A 26,399-nucleotide genomic window follows, 5' to 3' on the forward strand; every position below is an offset into this window, starting at 1 on the left:
TAACATAGTAGACTGTAAAAGAGAGAGGAATGAAAAAATAAGAAGCTCTGAGACTTTAAGTTCTATTACAATTTCACGGTTTTGATTTATTGACTTTATTGTACGGGGAAATCCAGGACAAACACCTAGTTTTACATGTTGTTGTATATGAACAAACCTATTCTCAAATATATCTACAGCATGTAGGATTGTACCACATGGATGAATTAAACACTGTAAAAGACACAAAATTAGACCGTGACAAGGGCCCAGGTACGGTTACCTTCCTGCACTTACAGAGACAAGCATTGCTGGCACAGTAGAGAAAAACATATTTTTGGTAATGATACTTGAACTAAAGCAAATTACGTCATCATATAGAAATATGTGCTTCATCCATCGTAGTTGAAAGTAGTCAACTAGGATTTCCTGTGAAAATTTCAGATTTGGATATGGTTGCTATGGTAACTGTAATCACAGGTAACCTAGGGGCAACATCTGCTTTCCAGCTTTTATTTTTTGTCCTGTATGATCAAGAAAACTGTGCAGACAGCACACAGACATTGGTAGCAAATGTTATAAAGCCCTGGAGGAGATTCTATATCATTATTTAATTCTGAGCGATGGGGCGTTAGTTAGAATTAGCGTCACTCCTGCTATATGTTCACATTTGGTGAAGTGTCATTGCATTAGTAAAGTGAAGGGTGAAGCTGAAAAGACAGGACTGGAGAGAGATACAATGAATCTGTAGGAGAGTTACTTTGAAGGCTGATACTGAATCAAACGAAGGGCCTCCTCATTGTCCAACACTCCCTGGATGAACTCTCCTTCTGCCACTCGATCTGGAGGGGGAAAGAGTGAAGAAAAAGAAGAGGTTTGGTTCAGATCATTCAGGTCATTCAGGATCGCACACATGTTCGAAAAAATGCCCTCTTGGATGCCCTTCCAGTGGAGAAAAGTGCCCTCTAGGGTTGCCACTGCCCCTCAATGTTCTTCACTTCCACCTTTATATATAGACACCTATAGCTGGTTGGACTAAATTAGCACAGTCATCTAGTTGAGACAGAGCTGTTTATGAATATAATAAATCATTTTGGTGGTTGACAGAGCAAAATAAATCAGAAGCAAGTTATGTATCATATTTATGCTATTGAATCTCACCATTTTCGCCCTTTTCAAAGAACTTCCAGAGTTTATCTGCCCTCTTCTCAGCTGTGTTTTCATCCTGAGGCAGATCAGCCAGTTCATCTTCAGGAATCAGCTTGAAAATTGCCTGTTAGGAAAATAAATAAAAAAAGACACAGACTGGTCAAAGAAAGAGAAGTTTTCAATTTTATATTTCACCTAATATTAAACAGCACGTTGATAGTGGTGAGCTTCACACTGTTGGGTTCCTGTCTTTTTTCTTTTTTTTTTCTACATGACTTACACATCAACAGACTGGATCAATATCTGAAGCATTTTAAATTTCAACACAGACATTGAATAATCTTATCACATATGGGAAAAATATGGAGGATTTGCAGCACTGGTAAAACTTAAACGACTACCTCACATTTCACTGCAACTGCAGGGTTTAAAGAAAAGATTATTGGAAAAAAATTCTAATCAGTGACAAATTGTCCTATTCAGTCATATTGCAGTCAGACTGGAAAAGGATTTGGCTTTTTAAACATTATTATTCCACTTCTCTTACTGTTAATCTAATGTGCTTTTTTCTGCTTACTTTTGCAGTGCACAATAAAGAAATACATTTTAAGAAATAATAGAAAAGATACAATTTTCTGCCTAACTTTATATGCGATGATTGAATCGATTTTAAGATGAAAAGGGAAGATGTTTGAGGTTATCATTTGTATAATTCAGTGTGTATTATTAAGTTCTGCAAAATCTTCAATGTCAGCCTTTGCCCAGAAGCTAACAAAGGATACACTATGTCACAGTCCAGAATGATCCTGTATGCAGATGATACTGTTGTTTATACTTGATTTTGTACTTGATTTTGTTTTTCTAATGCACATTTTCAAAACAAGTAGTTGCCATAGTTTACTGATTATGGATTATGGATTATGGCTATTGTAAGGACATGTCATATTTCTCTTGTCTTCTCCTATATATATCATCCCATCCTCACTCCAAAGCTCTCCGTAAGCTTAGCTTTAATTAATCTTAAACAGTTTAGCAGCATTAATTAAAGTCTAATCCTGTGTTTAAAAGTTGTTATGTAACAAGGATGAGACCATGAGATGTGGAATAGCTGCAGTTAAATTTGGTGACAGGCAAATTGGTGCAATTACTGAGTGAGTGAGAATGGGGAAAACAAAAGGGATATCGGGATATAGAGCAACTTCTTTTGAGAGACTACGATCACATGCCTGATCAGTAACTGCTCCTTTGATCTCCATGTTACATACATAAAGTACATCCTATATGTATATAACCTCTTATCCAATCATCCACCCATTCTTTTCTCTCACTGTACATTAACGCCTTTACCTACCAATCAACTTAATTGTTCATGTCAATAATACAGTTCTAAAACTATAGAGAAGAACCTGAACCCACTTAAAACAAGTTTACCCACTGGTGAGTTCTGCAAAAGCTTCCAATGTTGAATCTTTATCTAGATAAAGTAACAGATACGGTACAGGACAGTCTAATATCAACATCTATGTAAATGATACTGTTGTCTATGCTTCTTTTTTGTTCCTGCTAATTCCTGCTAATGAGTTAGCAAATTACAAGAACTGCTTGTTTACAAGAGTACTGCATCACTTCCTCACCGTGCAGATTTCCTTGACTTCAGACTTAGTGATGTATCCATTCTTGTCCACATCAAACAGTGAGAATGCCCACTCCAGTTTCCTGGTGGTCTTCCCTGTTGACGTCATGTGGAGAGCGACGATGTACTCCTTGAAGTCCAGTGTGCCATCGTCGTTTGTGTCAAAGGAGCGGAAGACGTGCTGGGAGTATGTTTGGGCATCGCTGTCTGGGAAGAACTTGCTGTAGATGCTCTGAAACTCCTCTTTTGAGATGCGCCCTGTTGGACACTGCTTCTTGAAGTTTTCATACCACTGGACAATCTCAGTCTCTGAGAACTTGGTGTTGAGTTTTAGGTCCTCCAGGATCTCCTTGGACACAGCACCGCTCTTGCTGTTTCCCATTGTTGGTGGTGTTGGTGATGTTTTGAGCTATATCAAAGTGTGAATTTGTGGCCCTTCTAGGGCAGTTGACACACAGCTCCAACCTACAGAGTTACCTCCTCTAATTTGTCAAAGTGGTAAAGAGCAGACTGTTACTCAGGTATGGCTGCAGTATCCTTCTTGATCCTGGTCCTGGCCTACAATTCAGCCCAGAGAAGCATTTGCTGTGGACAGAGCAGAAGCACTTGGTAATCTCATTAAGCCAATCAACCATCAGTAATACCAGCAAGTAGTGTCACGAACAAGGTTCAACTCAAGTCAAGGCTGCTTATTTTTCAGTTGCAGTTTTTCAGATTCTCTACCTCATTGCTATTTGAAAATAAGCGGCAGGCCAATTTTAATTGGTACAAGAAAGACAGGAGACTGCAATAAGGTGGTTATTCTCATGCCAATGTCATCTTGTACAGAGAGTTGGGGATGGCAGTCACATTTTATAGTAGACTAGTACCATTCATACTAGCAGAGTACATTTCTAAACCCCATTAAATACTGTATATGTTCGCTGACACATTTTGACAAATGCACAGAAAATGTGAAGAAAATCATCTGTGATAACTGATTCCTGTTGCACTCAGACAATCCAACACTGAAGACTTCTGCAATATGACCCAAGACATTGTAAAATTCAGTGTAAAAGGAAAATTTAAATTTCCATCCATAGTTTTTCAAACACAGTCAACCCTGCTTAACGTTCTTCACTGATCCCTCACACAGAGTCAACTCACTCACTTTTTGCTATGGGTAAATATCAGGAGGTGCCCTGGTTTGTTACTGTAACCGTAATCACTACACTTACTTTGCTAGTCAAATTTAGACTTTTTAGACTATGTTAGACTACAACGGACAAAATCGTTGCACAATTGCACATAAAACGGTTGTTTTTCGTCGACAACAAGGTGAAATGAATCTTATCTCTGACTGAGTGAAGCGCTCTGGTGACCATAAAAAGACTGAATTGATACACCAGTTCTATATAAAGTAAATGTCTCCAGCAAAATCCATATGTCATACAAGCATGTTTGACAAAACAAGAAAAATGATCAGATCTGTTTCATTGCAATTAGATATAAAGCAACCTGTCATAATGCATCTTTAACATAAATAAATATTGATGAAACTCATCATTCAAATAAAAAAAACATTTGGTAAATTATGGGTAAAGTGGAAAGCTGGCGATTAAGATTATATAAGATAGTTCCACATGGCACACTGCTGTGGATGGAGAATGAAACCAACAAAAAACAACAAGAAAAAATTAATTTAAACAAGAACTTTTTTCTGTTAAAAGTCTTCTCTTTCCTTGCAGCATCTCTCTGTTCTTCAGATCCACATGACCTACCTAGTTTAAGACAAGTACTACCAATAGCCAATAGTCAAAAGGTCCACTGGTCATTCATAGCGCTCAGTTTCTCGAGTCTTAAGGATCTAAGGATTGCGACATTTCATGTTGTCAGTGTAGCACAGCTCTGATTGTTTCCTACCTGTGTGAGCAGCTGAGGAGTCCAGGACAAAGACTGATTTTCTGTCTGTGAGCAGCAGAGGAAATCAGCATCTACTTATTGAATAAAGTCAATTAATCTGGATCACCCTGAGGCGGAGCCAGAGCAGCACCCATGTGAACACCTGAGCTTACTGAGCTTATGTTTTTTGTTAATGTACAAGTGGTCACATTTATCTATAAGGTGTTTTTACAAACTAGGTTGCCGTAAGTTCTTTGGGACACAAATACAGACAAAAACAAGATCACAGACGACTACTCAGCAGGCCGATTATAGACCATATGTGTGCATGTCAGAATAAGAAACAAGTAAACACCAATAAATAAACATCTTTGCAAAGCAATTTGTTGGTTTAGTGATGCATCTCTTTATACTCTGGCCATGTGGAGGTTGTCTTTATTTTTTAACTGATCAATATCATCTATCATCTTCATCATTTTTCTACCTTATCTTGGACCAGTTATGTTTTTGACTTTTTGTGCATGCACGCATACACGGTTAAAGTTCCTCTGGTCACTCCTGAAATTTAGACTTTGAGGAAAATCATAAAAAAAAATTTGAAGCGATATGACATCATTAACATTTGAGCTGTGAGGGAAATACATCTACTAAAAAAAATCTTTCTTGTGCAGTAATAATAATCATAATCATAATACAATATTTTATATACAGAGAGTGACCAAAAAAAAAGAACCTCCTGTATCTCCAACACTCCTGTGATTAATTGTATTGTGTTGCACTATATGTGATGGATCTCAATTTCAATATACAGTCCAGCAAAACACCACCAAACTACACAATACATTTTTATGGTCACTCATTATCAGAAAATGTCTTTTTCCAAATGATATAACTCAAGACTGACTTTTAATGTCCCATGATGCTCCAAGTCTTTTCATGAGTGACACTCCAGGAGAAAGGCATGACTTTCTGCTAAATAAAGTTAAACTGCCTATATTTAAAGATATTTGCATTGTCAGTATTGCAGTATTATCAGTTTATAGAGTCAGTACACAATTGTAAGTGTATGTATCTTCCTCAACAAACCTTTTGTGATGGCATTATTGTCATTATTGTGAAATATACAATAAAAATGACAGGAAATATGAAGATTTGACATGTGACACAGCTGAAATGTCAGACTAAACTCTTCCCTGCAGCCTGACTGTCGTCTCGATCTGCAGCTGAAAACAAGTCAACTGACTGAACTTGGCAGTCAGATGTTGCCTGGTTACGAGTATGCTGCAGGTATTATCCGCTGTAAAAATAAACCTAATCAAGTGAAGTGACAAAGAAAAAGTGAGTCCTTTCCAAAAGACTTAACAGTTTAAATCCAGTGAGTGCTGGCAACTGGTGTACAGCGGGGGATTTTATATGCGCTTAACTGAATGTTGACTGCTGATCCACCATCTGCTCGGCTGTAAACCAGTCTACACACACATCTACTTGCACTACAGTACACCTGCTTCATGGGGAAACATGGTCCCTCGATAGGTGTACCTGACTGAAGCATGGTGGGAAGGCAGCAGGAATTAAGTGTCTGAATACTTCAGGGCTCAGAGGTCGTGATTTTGTTGTGGGAGTGGTCACGCCAGGTGACAGGATTATTGCAATTGCAAAAGTGTTTGCAACTTTGAATTGCAAATCTAGGGCTACTAAGTTACATGTGTTGCCTGCAGCCTAAAGCATTACAGATATATAACTGTAATAAAAAAATAAAAGAAAGTAAGCAAGTAACATTTCTGCAATTTTAAGGTTTTCCTGAACAATCAAAGTCAGTAAAACGAGTCGTGTGTGGCCAATTCATTCATTTAATATAATTTAAGAAACACAGCTATATGTCTGCACAGACCAGCTTAAAACAAACAAAACATGTCCAAATCAATGAAGTAACAGGCTAAATTTACACAGTGAGCCTGTTAATATCTGTCTTAAAGCTGCCTTAACCTGACGCAGCAGATATACGGCCTTACGCAGGGATGGGTGGAAGGTTCCTGTTGGCTGGTTCTGGCCAATCACATTGTTCTAAAGTTTGATTACTGTGACGCTACTCCTAATAATAACAGCAAAGTGTGTTAATTATCATCAGGCAGCAACTAGAGGGAAGCGGTCATCCGGGGTGAGCCTGGCCCTTAAATGTCCACCCATAGCGCCAGGTCTCTGTACCAGCTCACTATAATGGGCTTAATGGTCGTAGGAGAAGACGTGAGTGTCTGTCACCCCTCTGCCCCTCCCTCCAGCCACATTTCCACTTCACTGCCATTCTCCACCTGTCTACCAATCTCCCCTCTTTTACTACCAGGCACCCGACTCTCTCGTTCACGTACGCAGCTGTTTCCTCTTTCCCTCCTCAGCACATATACCAAGTCACCAGTCAAGAACCAGGTTGTCCATGTTGCTTCGTGCTTCATACTTCTACCTTTTACTCAACTACATATATCTGATAACTTTAGTTACTTTGCAGATTCAGATTGATAATACAATATATAATAAATTATGTATTATTACAGGTTAAGGCCACTGCCTACATAAAGCAAAGTGACAGCTGAGCTCTGGACGGCTGCTGTGGATCGAGGTATAAGCTTGTGATAATATCACCAAGCAAAGTAGTAACTAAAATGAGCATGTCTACTATCATATTCATAACAGGTGACATAGCTACCTGCAGGCATCCTCCACACCCACTGCTGCATCAGTTCTTTACGCAGGACAAGCACAGAGCAGCACCTACAGTACGCTCTCTTGGCAAACTTCTGATTTCTCTTCTTTTTTAAATAAAATTAAAACTGCTGATGGGCTTAGGCCTAACTTCAGCACCCCGCCTCCCTTTTTGGCACCGTCAGCCACGGTTCCACTAGTGAATTGGACTTCGCCATCTGGCCACCGAGGCTTTGGAGAGCTCTGCCAGAGAACATACAAAACCCATGTCACCTTTTAAATAAAATGGCTTCTTAAAGCGAGACAATGAAGCTTTTAAATGAAGAAAAAAAGCATAATCATCCCCATACAGATGAAATGAAAGCTGAATTCATAACCAATAAAATATACCCTTCCTGATTTCACTACGCTGCTGCCTTACTTGGTCTGGTATGACAAGTAGCTAATGCAGGTGCAATTATGAATAATTATAAATTATTATTTCTGTGATAGCGTGTCACAAAATGTATTGACCAGCAGCATCAGTCAACTGAGAGCTCCAAGCTCCTGTTACCAGTGTCTGGCTTTTCACGTTGTGTGTGTGTGTGTGTGTGTGTGTGTGTGTGTGTGTGTATGTGTGTGTGTGTGATTGTGGCAAAATGTGGTCTTGACCTGGAGACACCGGCTGTAGCAGGAACTACCACAGAAGTGATTTTCAGTACTCTGGCAGGTGTTTATGTCTGCGGACAGATTTCGTCACGAGACTGTAGATTTTGATCCGACCGCTCAGATAAAATGTTGCCCAGTTGATGACTTTTATGCAACTGACTCAAGAGAGTACTGGAAAAAAGGGAAAAGGAACATTTAGTTTTCTTGTTTTTAGTCCTTTTGTTGTGTTTTTGTTGTTCTTTTCCACAATTTGACCTGAATAATTCCCCTGAGACCATCCAACCAACCTCTTCTGCCACACACAGTTTCATGCACAAACATTGTTCGACCACAGTTTCTTATCTGCCAGTAAATACTGAATTATGCTGCAAATAAAATAGATCTAAGACTATTGATGTAAATGGTCTCAGCCACACTTCGGTGCAGCCTTTTAGTAAATATGGACAAAAGCAGTTTGACTGTTTAGTGCCTAAAGAGGAGTTGAAACGTCTTCGCTCCACCCGCTGAAGACACGCAGGGTCAAATGACTGTTTTGATTGATGATTTTTTTAAACTGAAGTGTAGAAACTGGGATTCACCCTGTCTGATCCTCAGTGTGACGTACTTTGATCTCTCTTCTTTTAGAACGGAGGATTTTCCTTTCGGGGTTAAAAAGACTGAAGACTCTGGATTTATTGGATTAGCAGTTTCTGTCCCTTGGCTCTTGAGACAGACCTTTAACCCATAACCTGGTTTAGACCGAGTTCTAAGAAAGGGAATCCTTTGATTGAAAGGAGAGGGGGATTAAAGTGGAGGGAGATAGAGAGAGAGCAGTGAAGGTGGTGTGGTGATTTGAGGCGGATTTGGCAGCGATACAAAGCAGACAGTTCGATACAGGGAATGGAAAATCGGTTGTTAGTTTTATCAAAGCTCTTCAACCCGACCTTGAGGAATCCCTTCCCCGAACTTTAATCTAGACACCTGTTTGCTTCAGGTATGGATACTAGTGGAGGGAGCAGAGGGAGCTCAGATCAACAGTCAGCCAGGAGATTGTAGAAAAAGAGTAACAACTGCCGGATTCCTGCATGTTCAAACACAACAGCTTCACGTGCAGCATCTCAGAGTAAATGGATACTTTATGTAAGGAAAATAATGGATTACGTGTATATAGCTCCTTATCTTGATACTCAAAGCACTTCACAGTGGAGGGGAGGAACTCACCTCAACCACCACCAATGTGTAGCATCCACCTGTATGATGCATGGCAGCCATTTCGCACCAGAAACGCTCACCACAAATCAGCTTGAGGTGGAGAGGGAAGGAAACATTGAGCCAATTACTAAGGGGGATGATTAGGTGGCCCGATGGAAAGAACCAGGTTGGGAATTTGGCGAGGACACCAGGGAAACTCTCTAGTCTTTATGGTAAGTGCCATGGGATATTTAGTCAGTTTAACGTCTCATCCTGCACTTGGGCACTGGGATTTTTTTATTTTAGGACCAGATGGAAGACTGCCCCCAACTGGCACACCAACACCACTCCCAACAGCAACCCATCTGTCTCCTATCTGTACTGGCCAAGCCCATAGCTTCATCCAGTCAGCAGAAACAGGGTAAATTTTTGTCATTTGCCCGTCAAACCTGCACACTTTTATTTTGAAAATAACTTCACTTTCTAATATGACACATCCAGAAATTACAGAGAAACTTTTTCTGAGAACAGTCTACATTTTATCTGTGTAAAACCTCCTAATAATCACCCTTCAGGGCACAAGAGGTCACATATGAGATTAGGCTTGAGACCTGACTGATCTGACTGAGGTCAACAGCCTGACATCACCTCCAAGGATTCAAAACAAGGCTTGTAAAAACAGTGTGTCCTCTTAATCCAATTACTAGCTCAAAGACTGTCTGCAGGGGAATACCCTGCTCACGATACGTTCATTCAGTGGTCAGTGGAGGGGGTTTACATGCTGAGGGTCACAGAGCTGTCAAGTGAAAGTCTTCATGATCTTATAAATAACCTGAAAAACAGTCAAGAGTTTAGACCAAACCTCAAATAAAAGAAGCAGCAAATAAAAAAAGAGTTTGCTGGAGTCCAGATTTAATGCACAAGGTGCTGATTTGTCTTTACTGAGTGTCTGTTTGCACCCTTAATGGAATAAAGGTGACGTATTCAGCAACAGTAGGAAGGAGGTGATGGTGGATGAACGCAGGAAACCAGAGTATTCTCAATGTTCACCTATTCCAGGGTTTTCAGTGTGGTCGGATTTAGGCAACATAACTTCTCTATGGTTTGGGTTATAATAATAACGTCAACGTTATCTTTTAGCTTCACTTTTTTGGCTGTTGACATATCACGACCCAGGACAACAAGTCAAACTGAATCTTAAATAAAGATTAGATTAAATCTAATATCTTTTTTTTTTTTTTTATCAAGATTTTGGAGTAAAAGTAAATAAATAATAAAGGTTTTGTATATTTAAGTGCAGATATCAGTTTTATGACAAATGTAGATTTGCCAAAATGTATAATCTGACACCATTCTGGTTCAGATGTGTATTTCTTTGGTGGTTAAAGGAGATAATTACACTTTATAACCTCTCTCTATAATATATTTTATATTTATATTTATATTTTTAATGGAAAGTATTTTCTTTCTCCACTTTCTGTATTTTCAAAGGTCACTTTTTATGTATAAAATTCTTATCCTGCGTTTAACTCTCTTCTTTTTATAGATGTTGCTTTAATCGTGAGTTCAAGTGGAGTTCATTAATCCGCCTAAAAGCTGATACTACTGTATAGTACACAGGGCACAGAAGGATGGATGTTCTTCAGGTGTTGTAATTCCTAATGGTCACCAGTAGAGGTCCGTACAGGTTATAATTACTTCTTTAACTCTGAATATAATACAGGAAAAACAACTATTTATTGATTAATTGGGTAAATATTGTGCTACAAGAAACAAACCAAAGATACAAATATTGTATGCAGAGAAATGTTATATTTAGTTATACAATAAAATATAGCACAGTGTAAATAAGTGTAGTTTATTTGCATTTGATTCTACTTCAACTTGATTTGCCTCATTAAATTTGGGGAAACGTACATGCAACTGTAAATTCACTACAACTGTTTAAAAGTCTTTAAAGTCTTAATTTATTTTTTTGTTCTTTTATTATTTAAAATCTTGTTCAAATCCATTTTGTTTTTTCCATAAGTGAAAAAACTGATTTTAAAAAATAGTGAAGAACATAATATGTTTAATATGTGCATGTATGTAAAAAATGTTTAAAATAAACACAATATAAACATAAAATATAAACATTTATAATAGATGTGACATAAATGTAAAATAATTAAAAGAAAAATATATGGATTAAAACACTATAATATAAAATAACATAAATATGTTATATAATGATAAACAGAGTAAATGTACATTGATAGTAAATAATCTACAATCCCCAGTATGTTTTATTCTTTCTGTTGTTTTTGAACATGTGTAATGACTTATACAGAACTGTATCTCTATTTATATCAATATTATCAATATTAAAATTCACTCTTTTATTCCCACTATTATTCAAAATGTATTAAAATTTATTTTTAAAAGGATCTTGCACTTTATTGTGAATTCATAATTAATCTGATATTGTAGAACATATAATTAAAAATAACATTTGTAAATATTTTTTTATTGAAATTCAACATGAGACCACTGCTTTACTGAATGACAATCACATCTAAAAACACAAAACAATTAACTAAAATCAGAATAAAAACAGCAGCACGACTCTGTAACAGAACAGCAGGTGCACATCTGGAACTGAAATGCTTGTAACACTCACAGTGTAACTGAGTAGTACAGGTAAGAGTTAAATTCAGTGTCTGTATCTCATATTAATACTGACTAACACAGGCATCAGACTCCGTCCTCCCGTCCTCCCCCGGGCAGGCTCAGCGGTGGTTCTTGTACGTGTGGATCTTTCGGCTGAGGGTGCGAGCCAGCCGGTCGACGGCGCTGTTGATGTGTCCCAGCTCCTTTTTGGACGTCAGGCCATCGATGTTCCCGCTGTACCACAGCACCCATCCAGCCAGAGACATCAGCACGAACAGGGCCCCTGCACGCCGCCACACACACACCACACACACACACACACACACACACACACACACACACACACACACACACACACACACACACACACAGACACAGACACACAGACACAGACACACACACACACACACACACACAGATGTTACATGATAATAGTGAAATTTCAATATTTAAATCATCCTGTGCACAGATAATATAGTGAATTCCTTTTTACCTTTTTACGCTTTGTGAACTTTTAGATAAAATAGTTGTGCAGTGTTATCGTTAATGGGTTTGAAATGGGAGTTAATGGCAAACAACAACACATTAAATGTAAATATATAGTTGCATTATTTACAGTTTTCTGTATTTTTCTTTTACATTTTGATTTTTAAGATCTTAAACTGAAACAATAGACCAAATAAAAGTCAAAAAATGCCTGTGATTTACCGTCCACTTCTAATAAATTATAAATAAAATAAAGAAAGAACAGAAATCTTCACCCTCCAAAGATTGAATGAGGTCTTTTTTTATACATGTTTAACTCGTCTCCTGCTGCTACTGTTGATTACTAGTGAAGGTTGGGGCAGTTATTTCATACCAGTATAGACCAGTAAGTCCCCAAAGTCCCGTCCTTTGATCTCCAGCGGGGCAAAGACTCCCACCAGCAGAGCGGATCCTCCCAGTAAGTCCATCAACACGGCGAAGGTCAGAGCCAGTTTACAGTGGGAGAGGCCGTCACACACGGCCATAATGAAGCTGTGAAAGAGGGAAGAAGGTGATTTCTTAAAAACATATGTAAATGTGTATGTGATATGATGTTGAGAGTATTTCATCAGCTCAGTCTATAAAGAAACCTTCCTCATTCAGACTAAAAGCTGCTAATACACGTTCTCAGTGACCTGATACAGAATTAAATATTTATTTCAGCATCCTCTGCACCATTGCACTACTGTCTACTGTCTATATATAGATATGTATAACTGTATATATTCGTCTCTGTCTTTTGTTGTTGAACTTTTGCTGTTAATCTGTGTTTGTACATTGAGAGCAACGTAAAACCGGAGTCAAATTCTGAGTCTGATTCTGAAATATTGAGAGAAACACACACTTTCTAGGTATTTCTGGAAAGGATATTGTCGTATTTAAGCATAAAATTCTAGTTCAAAACACGAGCTATAGGGTTGCACCATTATACATGTTTAACTGATGGATATCAACGGTTAAATAGTTCAGTTTAAGAGATAGAGTCTGTACAATTGTCCAAATATCAGCTGTAGAAATCGTATCTGAGATTGTATCAAAAAGCTCAGCTCAGATATTATAATGTTTAAATATCAACAGCCATTTAACAAGTGAGTATCTGAGTCATGTGTTACTTTGAAAACAGGTTCATAGAAGAAAATACAAGATGAATGGATGAATGGATGAAACAAGGAAAGTGTAGAAAGGGAAGAATTATTGGATGTCTTTAACTGTGGGAAGTTACTGGATTATAAAATCAATGATATCAGCATTTAACAATTTATTAAATAAATACAGATTAGTATAGTTACAAAAAAGAATTATAATTACATTTTCTTATTTTCATTATCAGGTAACTGCTGATTATTTTCTACATTAATAAAAAAAATCTTGTTTTGTCTGACCGACTTCAGATTTTCAGTCTATTATCACATAAGACTTTCGAAATAAAATACTATTTTAATAAAAGAGTGTCCAGAAGAAGCAGGATTTCACTGCTGCAGTCGACTGAGGTGGAGCTCATTTTGAACTTAGACTGCAACTAACGATTATTTTCATTATTGATTCATCTGCTGAGGCCCAAAGTGACACACTCACTGTTTGTTCCGTCCAACAAACCCTGAAATTAGTTCAAATTAAAAAGGAAAAGCAGCAAATCTTCATATTTGTCTCAGTCTTTTGTTGTTGTTTGTTTTTGTGAGTAAAAAGTTGAATGTGTAAAATAAGCCTCGAGTAAAGTTCTTAAAGTAAAACCCTTCCCAGAACTGATTATAGGGGATTTAAAGGTTGATTTCATTGAGAACGTTTTAAAACAAAGGCTGATAAAGAATCACCGCAGAGAGCCGACTCACCTGGACAGGTAAGACAACCACTTTAACTTATTATTACAAACTCAAACTAATAATTAACTTGAACTCACTTGTTGTTGTTGTTGTTGTTGTTCGTCCAGCAGCATAAAATGTTGCTCTCTCGCGTTTTTCTGCAGTCTTTCTTTTACTTCCGCGTTTACCTTCTCCGGTGTTCTCCACCTACCTGCGCGCCGCCCTCACGTGACACGTTTCCGGTCCCGGTTTGGACCCGTTCCAATACTTTTAACCCTCCAACCTTCCCAATGAAAGACAGCTGGAAACCCTCTCAGTCTGAGGTCTGTCCTTCAAACAGACACCAGTCACACAAAGTTCAAAAGTAAAAAAAAAAAAAAAAAAAAAGCGTTTGGACTTCTCAGGTGAGCTAACGCGGTCGTTGTGCGCATGTGCGAGCCCCTGCGCGCGGTGCACCTGTTGAGGCCACTTATAATCAGGTAATTGCTGCTGAAAATGTGGTCGCCGGGCAGCAGGGCAGCAGGGCACCAGTGGGTCGGTTCACGCCGTATTACAGAAGTATAACTGAACACAAATAATAACGAGTTCGTTCCCAAAGGTGTTATTATTATTATTACTCATCAGTACCGGGTCACCTGACACACCTGTCCGCGGCCATGAACCCTCCAACCAGCAGAGACGATGCGAGCCCGCCAGGTAACATTTAAATGGCGACGGGATCCGGAGCGTTTAGATAAGCTGTGATAGTCAGTGAGGAGGATAGAAAGTGTGTGTGTGTGTGTGTGTGTGTGTGTGTGTGTGTGTGTGTGTGTGTGTGTGTGTGTGTGTGTGTGTGTGTGTGTGTGCTTCTACATAAGCTCTTTAAAAAGGCGTTATTATCGATAGGCTGATCGATTCTAGGCTTCGGTTTTCTGCTCTAATATCTCATTTAGTTTAGTTGTTTTCTGTGTTATGACTATTTTCACTGAAGCAGAAATATTATAAGGTATAACTTTATTATTAGAGCTGAAACAATCACCGATATTGATTGTTATTGTTTAACTTATTGATTAATGAGGCAAAGATTTCTGGATTCTTTGGTTGCAGCTTTTTAAACGTGAGGATTTTCTACTTTTCTCTGTTTTAAATGTTTGCAAAGTGAATATTTTTGAGTTTTTGACTCTTATTAGGATGAAAATAAGACATTTTGAGGGACCATTTATTCTTATGATGAGTTTAATTAGTAGATGATGGACAGACTGACGGAATATGTGGTATTTACTCTGGTTTACGATGGTTGAGGAGGAGGTCTGTAAATGAATGTTAACTTTCTTTCAGCTAATCTTCAGTTGTGTTGTGTTGTTTTGTGTGTGTGTGTGTGTGTGATTGTCAGAGCACTACATGCCCCACTCATCTTCATCAGGAGGAGGAGGAGGAGGAGGAGGAGGAGGAGGAGGAGGTTTGTATCTGGATGCCTATGAGGTCTCCTTCCCCCTGGAGGAGAGTATGGAGAGACCTCCTGCGTACCACCTGAACCAGGGTCAGCAGATGATGGACGGTACGCCTCAGCTACGACACATCACTGCTGCTGTTACCATCTCCTCCCCCCTCGCTCCCTCTCTCCTCTGTTTCCTCCTCTCCTCTCTTCTATTCAATTTCTTTCTCTCTTCTCCTTTGTTTCTTCCCCTTCCCTCCCCCTCCTCTTCTCTCATTTCCTCTTTTCTCCTCCCTTCTTCTCCTTTTCCTCCTCCCTCTTCTGTTTTCTTTCCTCCTCTCCTTTTCTCCCCTCTCTTCTGTTTCCTCTCCTTTCCTCCTCTTCTCTCCCTCCTTCATGTCCTCCTCCCTTCTGTTCTGTTTCCTCCTCTCTTCTGCTCCCTCTCCTTTCGTCTGTTTTCTCCCCTTCCCTCCTCTCCCCTTCTTTTCTCTTCTCCCCCCTGCTCTCCTTTCCTTTCCTCTTTTCTGTTTCCTCCTCTCTTCCTCTCTTTTCTCTTCTGTCTCCTTCACTCCTCTCCTCTCCTCCCCCACCTCTCTTCTCCTCTAAATCCTCCTCCCCCCTGCTCTGTTTCCTTAACTTCCCTCTTCTCCTCCCCCTCCTTTCCTTCGTTTCCCTCCCCTTCTCTTCTCTTCTCCCCTCTCCTTTCCTCTCTTTCTGCCTCCTGGCCTCTCCTCTTGTCTATTTCCTTCGCTTCCCTCCTCTCCTCTCTCTCCTCATCCCCCTCCTCTCCTCCCCCTGCAGAGCCCATGGTGCAGGAGCCTCCTCACTCCCAGTACAGCCCTTTCATCCTGGTCTCTAACCTGCGAGCTCACCTGTACGTCGCTCTGGAGAAGAACGCCTGGCTGCAGAAGCGCATCGAGGAGCTCGAGGAGGAGCGCAACTTCCTGCGCTGTCAGCTGGACCGCTTCATCGTCAGCATGAGGCCTCCGGAGGGTGAGGAGTCGGCAAACTCACCCGTCATCACCTCGTTCAATCTCTCTATGAACACGAGTTACATTTAACACACGAGTGTAATTATTTAATTAATAATAGATGAATACTGATTGATTTTAACCTCTGTGGGGAAATATATAATAAACATATCTCCAATAGGGACAATATTCATTTATTTTAAGGATATTTCTTGTTATATTCAATGCATAACAATAAATAACAATACAGAACAATGAGGCCAAATAGTGAACACAATAACTGCAGGAAGTTTGTGTAAAACTGTATTATGTAGCTTTTATAATATAATTATATAACATAAATAATTAACTCTTTCTTCTTTCTTGTTAAATTCAGTGTTTTCTTCTCTCCTTAACACGAAGCTCTTGGGTTGTTTGAACAGCGAACATTTCTAATGCAGGATGAGTGAAGGCTCTGTGAATACATCTTAAAAGTTTAGATCTTAAATAAGAATCTAAACTTTAAAACATTTAACGTAGTTATCACAGAAATTAACAAACTGCTGAGATACAGGCCCATTAAAAGACAACTAAAAGGCCTCGTGAGCCCACCATGAAGCTTTGGTGCTCCCTTGTGGAGGTCTGGAGCTGTTCTACATTTTGATCTTACATAAGAACAAACGGGATTATTTAGTGGAGCAAAAGTACAAATTAGAAATAAGATAAATACTCGAGTTCCAGAAACATTTACTGCATTAAAAGTAGAGTTCAGTCTAAAATAAGATTAATATTTGTGTCTTAATATCTCCACAGACACACAGTACAACTGATATCATTTATATTTACTCTTTAAGATGAAGGTATTATTATTATTTTTATTATTAATTAATATTATTATCATTATAATCCCATTCAGTGACAGAGTGGTGTGGAGACCCCCAGCGCGGTGTGAAGGTCCAGCCCGCCAGCTCTCCGTCTCCTCCCTCCCCCATGACCACCAGGTCTGGAATGACCCTGAAACGCCTGCAGGGACCGGGACCTCGGACCCGCCGCAGCGCCGCCATCCCCGGTGAGGAACCATCCGTCAGCGTGGCTGCATGGTTACTGTGTTCTCACTTGTGTTCACGGCTGTTGTGTTGGTTTCCAGTCAAGCAGGAGTTTCACCTGGAGGAGGACAAATACTACACCGACGACGAGTACGTGGAGGAAGAGGAGGAGGAGGAGGAGGAAGAGGAGGACTCGTCAGTGGAGAAGGGGTCAAAGAAGAAGGGCAGAGGGCGAGCCAACGGGGAGCCGAGGATGAAGATGAGGAGGATCTTCAGGATCACCCACGGGAGGGAGAGACAGAGAGGTGAGTGTGCGACAGAAAACGGTGTATATTCAGTTTAATACACAATTTATATTAAACACACCAACCAGGTAGATTCATTATATAATACCCCCCCCCCTCCCAGTTAAAGACCCAGACGGGGTTTTGATTCGCTATAAGAAGATCCTGTCCACGTACCAGCGGGTGAGGAGCATGTCCCGAGCCTTCCAGATCCACGGCGTCGACCGTAACACCATGGCCTCCACCTCCCCCATCGCCGAGCTGCTGCTGGTGGCTCCGGAGAAGGTCTGAACTGTTTGTGCCGCTACAACAACGATAAAGTTTTGATTACGTTTGAGGAAATGTGTAATTAGTTTATAGTTACAATGTGAAAGATTATTATATTTTTGATTATGTTTTTTTCGTGACGCTCTATTAACTCGTGAGAAGCTGGTCTGATCTGACGTTCAGGGTTCAAGTTCTCCGCTTTGTGGAAGAGCTGGCGAGAGAAGAGTTGTATTTTAATTGCACTGAAAATGTTTGTTTAAAGATTTAAATATAGAAAAAAAAGATTCTCCTATTTCTTCATTTGCGCCTTTTTCCGATTCTCAGATTTTTTAAAATAAACTTTTTTAGCTATAAGATAAAATATTTTCAGTGATTGTTTTAGTGGATTGTGTTTCTAATTACAGAAAGTTCAATGTAATTTGTATTCAGTAACTACAACCCAGATTACATATAGGATACAGGTATATTTAATGTAACAATACACGTTTAAAAGTACACTTTCTGTTTTTTTTGTTGTTGAGAATACATAAACAAATAAGTAACACGTAGAATAGAATAACATTAACAATATATGAACGTTTGTTAATGAGTTATTTAGTCTCTGTTTGCTGCCCAGAGTGGTTGTTAAACATTATAATCTACTGGCTCCATTTTCTGGCATTAATTAAAGTTAATTTGTAAAATGCTTTTGACTAAAAAATGAGAATAAATGTGATAAATTCAAAACAACACACTTCAGTTCTGATTAGATTTAATAATAAATGTAAGAATTCAGTTAAAGAAACAAATTTAAACTCAGGGTTTGTTTGTTCACAGTTTATTTCACCACTTAGACAAAACTATCTCGTTAATTGTCCATATGTAGTGTAGAAAGTGATCTCCTGCTACCGTCTCTCTCCGGCATTAACAACCCGATCTCCTGCAGGTGGCGGAGGTCGGGGAGTTCGAGGCGTCGAAGGAGAAGCTTCTGGATTACGCCCGGCGGTGCTACAAGACCATGGACGAGCCGACGCACGGCAAGGTCCAGACCATGAAGAAGACTCACAAGCTGCTGCCGATCTCCTACAGGTTCAGAAACTGAGCGACGGGAGGGAAGAGTGAAGGCCGGCAGCAGGTTTCTACACTAACTCACTAAATATTTGGATTTTTATTTATTTTATGTTTGTTTTTTTTGTGCACTTTAACAACTTTTATTTGAAGCAGATAGATGTGAGAAAAGATTAGATGCCAAAGTACAGAAATAACTTGATTCAAGTATGATTTTTTTTTCCAAAAAGCAACTTGATTTATTTAAATATCTGTGATTTATATTTGTTGTTGGCAGGTTTCTGTTTGTCTGTAGTTCAGTTGTATTGAATGTTGTGACTGAAGTTGTTTTTGCTTCCCCTCAGGAGTTAAACTGATGTTCTACTTTAACCAGAAGATTCAGTTTATTGTGAATTATAAAGTTATAAGTTATATTATAAAGCGCACTGACACATTTTACAACACACACACACACATACAATATTTCGCTCTTTGAGTTGAGGCTCTAAGTTTAACTTTTTGTTTTATATCAAAAGAGATATATTTATTTTCTTTATGTTTTATTTATTATTTTGTCAAATATGTACATTTGATATGTATTATTGGAAAAGAATATTTGTCATATATCTCATGCCTAAGTTTTTTTGTTTTGTTTTTGTAAAGTTAATACAAGGTGTGAAATGTCACTTCATGCAACAGATTAAAAGACTTTAAATGTTCAATTGTTTTGGAGGTTTTTTTTACAGTCGGGACAAAAAAAAGACGTTGAAAGTGTAAATAAATAATAGAAAGTACGAATTGAACCTTTTCATTTGAGAATATGAGAAATAAAAGCATCAACTGACTGCTGGCTCAGGCCCTGATGTACACTACACTCTATTTTAAGCATTTATATGTTTTATAAGTCAACAATATGATCCAATGAAATGCAAACGAAGGACTCATTTATGATCAAGATGTGACTTTATAGCAGCTTGAAGGCTGCAGCGCCCTCCAGTGGAAGAAAGAAGTGATGCACATTAGAGTTACAGTCAGATTATAGAACAGACCTCATGTAGATTTTATATTTATTTATTCTTTAAGACTTTAAGACGAGCAGATCATTGATGACTACATGAGCGATCCTTCTGTAACCCATTAATGTCCACAGTGGAAGAACAGCCCACTTAAAGAACAAATACATTGAAATGTTTTCAAAGTCCCAGTCGGAGGCGACGGCACAAGTTTTTCTTAACTTTTTACTCTTTTTAGTCACAAAAAGAAGCTTTTCTGGGAAACCACACCAAGAACAATCACACCTAATATAGATTGTTACAGTACATTAGAAAATAAAACTGATGATCTGTTGTTTTCTCTTGGTGCGGACCTAAGACACCTTTTATAATCTATGGGAGGAAATGAGAACTACAGATAATATTACACAGAAATGTCTGAATCTCAAAAACTACAAGGAGATATTCAGAACAACTTCAATTTCAATGTAACAACAACAACAACAACAACATAATAATAATAATAAACTTTAATTATACAGGGCTTTTCAAAACAAAGTTACAAGAACGAAACCAGAATTCAAACAACAAAATAAAATCATACAATTAAAATAATAAGTGAGAATAATAAAGAAGCTGTTCTTCAACATACTGGACACGAGAGCTGTTTTACTTTCTGTGTGTAAGAAGTTCCTCGTGTTGATCCTCTGACATGAAACAGCAGGAAAGCATCTTTTATAAGAAATGTATCTTAAATAATTGTATTTTATTTACATACAGTTTAAGGTTAAACCTATGTAGACTCTTTGGTGCTGTTAGAAATAGTTAATAATGTAAAACTCGAAGCCAATTCAGAACAAAAACATATAAACTATAATAAATGTTGGTAATTAATTCATTGTGAGCTAAAATGTAGACAACTGGTTATTTATAATAGTTATAATAGTATTAAATTAATAACGTGACCTTGAAAAAGAGCTGTTATTTATATTTAATAAGGTGATAAAAGCAGATCTTTGACTGCACTAGTTCAATTATTAGTTTTTAATCCCACACAATCAAATGTTAAACAAAGAGCTGTTTGTGCTGCAGAAAGATGTGTTAAAGGTCCACTTACGAGCTTTTTCTGCAGCTTTCAACTACATTTCATCGACTTCAGCAGCCGATGAAACACTTTAAACTACGATATCAGAAATATAACAGAATAACAATCCCATAATGATAATAAAGATAACTCGTTCGCTGATTGTAAACCTTATTATTATTATTATTATTGGTAAATATCATATAATGATTATTTTGAGGTTAATTTCAATATAAACTTGTTTATTAGCATCTTGAATGTTGTTATTTTTACTCTTTGTTGTTGTTTTCTTTCTTGTTTATTGTTTTTATTGTTTCTCAGTTTGTGTCAACTTTAGTTTTTATAAGAAAAATAAACAATAATCTCCTCAAATAAACAAAATATTGGAGTTATTCAGCTAAATTAAAGCGAACTCAATTTCCCAGAATACCTTGCCACCAACAGAAGGAAGGGGGGGGGCTGTAGTGTAGGGGGCGTACGTCAGAAACTCAGTTTCCCCTTTGACCTTTACAAACTGTCCAATCACAGCGGGAGTTATCCAGGAAGCAGTATCACGAGCGTGTTCTGACAGACGGCGGGCGTCAGCGAATAGGAGCAGGGCAGCGGCCGCGGGGAGCCAATCAGAGGCGAGGAGGGCGGGACTCCCGTCCAACAGGGCATCGGAGGAGGAGGTGTTCCTGGTGGCCATCTTGGATGTGCGGAGTGATTGTTTGGCGAGAAGAATTGACATTTTTTTTTTTTTCAGAAAAAACATCTTTTCTACCGAACCGGGGAAGATTCACCGGAGTGCCGCGACCGAGGCAAGGAACCGCAGCTCGGACACATCCAGGTAAATAAGTTGTAGACTCACAGGTGATGTATTTATGCTGTTTCTCCCCCCTCCTCCTCCTCCTCCTCCTCCTCCTCCCTCCTCTCTCCCTCTCCTAACTGTGTCTCCCTCCTCGGAGAGCCGGTGGGAAGCTGCTGCTCGGACCCTGAACTTGTTGTTGTCGGTGTGTTGGCTTTAAAAAGGGAAACACAACTCCTCTTCCTCCTCCTCCTCCTCCTCCTCTTCCTCCTCCTGAACCGCGGTGTTAAGTTTGTTTTCAAAGTGTCTCTGAGCTCCGGTGGGGGGGGGGGTGCTGGCACTAACGATGCCCGCATTGTTTGTCAACATCCCGGGTTAACTGATGTGTGTGCCTCGGTCCTCGGTCCTGGAGCTCCAGCGGTCAGGGTTCGGGTTCGGGCTCTAAAAACGCTCCAGAAAACAGTAAAAGTGTCCGGTTAGTGTGAGTGTGTGCTTCCAGGACAATGTTTGTCCAGATGTGTGCACCTGTTATAAATAAATACGTGCTAAATGGTTATTTTATACTTTATTTATCCATTAAAGTCGTGTGTTAATGGAGCTAAAAGCTAAACCCAGCTGGTGTAAGGTGTTAAAACTCTGTGTATTGTGTCTTGGAGAGATTCATTTTTTTATTTTACCTGTAGGAAAATGGTGTTTAATTAAAGTGAGTTGATGTTTCTGAAGGTAAAGTTCATAAAAAAACATCAGACAAACCTTTTAAATAAATAATAAATACAGTAAAATGTCTTCGAGCACATGGCTGCAGGGCCAGAAGTAGTTTAGGCCATAAATTTAATAGGTTTTTAATTAATAATTAAAGGTAGAGCAATATATATTCCTTCATTGTAAAAGAAATCTTCAATAATGGATCATAATCATACATTTTAAAGATATTAATGTATATTTTTTGGGGCCTTTTCTTTATTTGACTGTAGAGAAAGTGACAGGAAATGAATGAAGGAGGACAAATGAATCGAAAAGGTCTGCGGATGGACTCGAACCCGGACGTTACGATTACATGGTCAGAGTAGTAAGTGGTGCTTGATGTGACCAAACGTTAGTGTAGAAGATTGGCAGTGTTATATTTTTCTCCTCAAATCCCCGAAAGACTAAACTCAGCAGTTAATTTATCGTGTTAGTCGACGCTGCCGGCTGATGTTAGTTTAAATCCCACTTAAATTAAAGTTAATTTACATTTTAAAGTGTTTAATCAGCCGTTGGAGGGTAAAGTTTGTGGTGCCACAGCCCTGTGATCAATCTTACTTTTGTGTTATACTGAGAAGTATTATTAATATTTATTATCAGGGAGGGTTAGCACCAGTAAATTACACTTTTTATGATATAAATCAATACGTTTCAACAGCACCACGAACTACACAGGGCTCTTATATTAGACTATGTTAGGTTTAGCATTGGGTAGTTGCTGGGTGATATCTTATAAAGGAAAATACAACAGTAGATTTATGTTTTATGTGTTGTCGTATTGTGTCTTATCCTCCGATTGTATTGTATTTAAATAACATCAGTGTTTCTGAAGTTGAACTCAAGGAGTCGTGCGGGTTGTTCTTCTGCATCAGCAGGAATTTGAACACAGTCAGCACAGTTAAAGATCTCAAGGCTTTTTTTTTAAAATCTCGTCACAAGAAAGCATCTTCCTCGGACGGCAAATAATTAACCTTCAGTGCGGTCCATGTTTTTATTTTAGCATTATTTGTCCCTCAGGTGAGTCTTAAAATGTAGTTTTTTTTGTATTTGCTGTTGTAGTTTTAACCTCCAACAAGCAAAATGAAAAGTGAAATTAAACTTTAACATGTTCTGAAACTTCTTCAGGGACTCCTGATGGCACCTTAGACCACAGAATAGAAACCCACGACGATGATGATGATGATGATGATAACGCCATGAGTGTGTTGGCTGAACGGAGGCAGTAAACCACTTCAGTTCACAGGGGCTTTAAAAACCCCTAATTTTTGAAGATGCTCTTAAAAAAAACAGATACTATGATGGTATTATAATCTTCTACATAATGAGGCTGTGCCATTGTGGTGAACTAAAACCAGTAAAATAAGGTTTAGAGAGTTGTTTTCCAGTCATATAAACGCCTGGAAACTGATTTAAAATGACCAAATGTTTGTATTTCAGCTCCTCGCTCCGACGTGTTGGTAGGATAAAGTGGAAACTGACTGGCGGTGAACTTTTTGCCAATCGTGTCCATTTCAGAACGTGTTTGTTAAATACAAGCACAACGGTGTTAATTGTACCTGCAGTGAACACGTCTGTGCTCTGAGGTTAATATCTTTATACAGTAACCAACCCTACGGTTAAGTAAGTCATAGATCAGGTGTGATACTGACACATTTTCCAATTATAGCTCTTTAATATACGCAGCTTTAATGTAACTGCACGTCTGAATAGATGTTTTTTTTATTCTGTTTCACCCTCGTGAAGTTGTTATTAAGACTAAGAAGGTTGAATTTATATTTCTCTGGTAACTCATCAGGTAAAAACATCACTGCTGCTAATGTCAGTGTGAATGGAAACGTCCTCTCTAAAACAACCACAGCACTGTAAGTGGCTCCTGGCAGCATGCGATTGATTGTTTGGTGTGAGTTTGTTGATTGATTGAAATAATTTAGAAACCGTTAAACATCAGCAGTTACTGCCAGGTTCCCACAGATCAGCACAGTGTAAACGCATTGGATCAGGATTATGCACAGGCAGAGGAAATGGGACATTAAATGCAACAAATTCAGACTTGTTCGCCGGCGTTGTTGAAAAACGCTCCGCAGAAATGTAGAAATCATGAGCTGACGTAGACCCTGAGCGGGCAGGTAAAGGTAGAAGTGGGCACATTGAACGTCACAGATGATTTAAAATATGTGTAAAAGAGAAAGGATGTTTCTTTTAGTTACAGTTAATTCCTGTTGGGACATCATCGTCAAGTTCAGCTGCACCTCTGGATCTGCCCAAAGACTCTAAATAAATCACATTTATAGCAGAGTTTATTAAAGCACATTGTCCCGGTTTAAGTATTAATAAAGATTTTTCCTCTCTGTCTCCTGCAGTGAAAGAAGGCATGAAGACATCATCCTAGTCATCAGTCATGGCCGATAAAAGGAAACTTCAAGGTGAGATTTCTGATCGTGTCTCTGTGTGTCATCAAAACACACGAATCCATGCAAATAAGCGGCGGGATCTGTTGTGGTCTGATCAGGTGCCAGGTGGGTGAGGTTTACCACAAATTACAATGCAAGGAGCGCCGTAATCGCAGAGCGTGTTTGTCAGTGTGTAACTCATTCACGTTGCTCTGATTCGAAGTCTCCTGACGGCGTCTTCTCGGTAAACTCCACCCGTCTGTCCCTCAAATGTTAACAATTGTTTACATTACGAGGGTGATCCCACCAACCGCCACCGGCTCGCTGGGTGTTATGAGACGGAAACTGGAGTGCATTTCTGTATTTAGTTACTCGTAAACAAAAGTCACATGCGCTCAAAAGTAACTTGTTTACTACGTTGTGTAAGCTGTCATCCTGCCAGGTTCGAGGTTTTGTTTTTTTTGGCTCCAGAGATTCGTGTTACCTTCTCTGGTGTTTGTTGTATGAGGGGGGGGGGGAGAGCTGAATAGTAGCATTGATCTTCAGGTGACTTTGTTATGAACAGATTATCTCTTTAAAAGTAGGGATCCACATTTTTTCACTTCCGATCCCGATACCTGAATTTGGATATCGGCCGATACCGATAATACCAGAGCTCTGTTTGCTTTAATATTATTATCATTATTGTTGATTTTATATGAGGCTGAAATAAAACTCCTCTCAACAGGCAAGTATGATATGTACGTGTGTATGCATGTATGTCCCAAAAGGCAACTTGAGGTGAGTATAAGGTCAGAAAAACAGGAAATCCTGTTAACAGGAAAAATCCCATTCTGAAAACAAATTGTAAGGGTTTCAAATTTATTGTCATGTCAATATTTATTAAATTCCCAAAATGTCAAATATTTGAAATATAAGAAAAGTGTAAACATCTTACACACACACACACACACACACTAATCCCTTTAGCTTTCCCGTTGTCTGCCTGGAGTTTTCCTTGTTTTTGGAATGACTCCGGAAGTGATTCCTGACAGCTTCTTTTGTCTTTCTGCCCCTGCTCTTCTTCTTCTTCACATGGATTTCCGGCAGTTTAGAGGCTTCTAGGCGTATTACTGCCCTCCTCAGGAAGTCACTCTAAGGATAATGTCTTCAAATGTTCATATATAGCCCTCTATCGTGTAAGAACTGTAATAGATGACCCGGTAATCCTCGTGCTCTTTGCATCGTCCAAAATAAAGTAATATTCAGTTTACTACAATGTAAGACCAAAGAAAGACACATTTCT

General features: G+C 38.8%; 4 protein-coding genes across 11 annotated transcripts in view; 2 read left to right on the forward strand and 2 right to left on the reverse strand.

Moving 5' to 3' along the window:
• Positions 1 to 60: 60 nt before the first annotated feature.
• Positions 61 to 4,748, reverse strand: LOC127357499 (recoverin-like). Its single transcript, XM_051389732.1, has 4 exons — positions 4,664 to 4,748; positions 2,763 to 3,346; positions 1,141 to 1,252; positions 61 to 821 (listed from the first exon to the last, which is right to left on the reverse strand). The coding sequence occupies exons 2-4, from the start codon at positions 3,141 to 3,143 to the stop codon at positions 736 to 738; spliced, it is 579 nt and encodes a 192-aa protein (XP_051245692.1). The 5' UTR covers positions 3,144 to 3,346; positions 4,664 to 4,748; the 3' UTR covers positions 61 to 735.
• Positions 4,749 to 11,642: 6,894 nt separating this feature from the next.
• tmem238a (transmembrane protein 238a) lies at positions 11,643 to 14,364 on the reverse strand. Its single transcript, XM_051389734.1, has 3 exons — positions 14,229 to 14,364; positions 12,666 to 12,823; positions 11,643 to 12,089 (listed from the first exon to the last, which is right to left on the reverse strand). The coding sequence occupies exons 2-3, from the start codon at positions 12,814 to 12,816 to the stop codon at positions 11,926 to 11,928; spliced, it is 315 nt and encodes a 104-aa protein (XP_051245694.1). The 5' UTR covers positions 12,817 to 12,823; positions 14,229 to 14,364; the 3' UTR covers positions 11,643 to 11,925.
• A 97-nt stretch (positions 14,365 to 14,461) lies between these two features.
• Positions 14,462 to 19,839, forward strand: LOC127357475 (coiled-coil domain-containing protein 106-like). Of its 4 annotated transcripts, none has more exons than XM_051389697.1 (7): positions 14,462 to 14,826; positions 15,503 to 16,537; positions 17,411 to 17,563; positions 17,642 to 17,845; positions 17,949 to 18,109; positions 19,017 to 19,205; positions 19,483 to 19,839. In XM_051389697.1, the coding sequence occupies exons 1-6, from the start codon at positions 14,787 to 14,789 to the stop codon at positions 19,170 to 19,172; spliced, it is 1,749 nt and encodes a 582-aa protein (XP_051245657.1). In that variant the 5' UTR covers positions 14,462 to 14,786; the 3' UTR covers positions 19,173 to 19,205; positions 19,483 to 19,839. The 4 variants fall into 4 exon arrangements, with proteins under 4 accessions (XP_051245657.1, XP_051245660.1, XP_051245656.1 ...); XM_051389700.1 differs by having other exon boundaries at positions 15,503 to 15,667; positions 16,346 to 16,537; positions 19,017 to 19,839; XM_051389696.1 differs by having other exon boundaries at positions 19,017 to 19,839.
• Positions 19,840 to 21,830: 1,991 nt separating this feature from the next.
• The window catches only part of LOC127358172 (CCR4-NOT transcription complex subunit 3), a 34,553-nt gene continuing 29,984 nt past the window's right edge, over positions 21,831 to 26,399 (forward strand). For 2 of the 5 annotated variants that reach the window (XM_051391071.1, XM_051391074.1), the window contains exons 1-2: positions 21,831 to 22,022; positions 25,085 to 25,147. In XM_051391071.1, the coding sequence (XP_051247031.1) occupies positions 25,123 to 25,147 (25 nt within the window). In that variant the 5' untranslated portion in view covers positions 21,831 to 22,022; positions 25,085 to 25,122. Of the gene's footprint in view, positions 22,023 to 22,164; positions 22,186 to 25,084; positions 25,148 to 26,399 lie in introns of those variants that run through there. The other 3 variants (XM_051391069.1, XM_051391073.1, XM_051391070.1) reach the window with 2 other exon arrangements.

This window comes from Dicentrarchus labrax, unplaced genomic scaffold, assembly GCF_905237075.1.
Source record: "Dicentrarchus labrax unplaced genomic scaffold, dlabrax2021, whole genome shotgun sequence".
NCBI classification, from domain to species: domain Eukaryota; kingdom Metazoa; phylum Chordata; class Actinopteri; family Moronidae; genus Dicentrarchus; species Dicentrarchus labrax.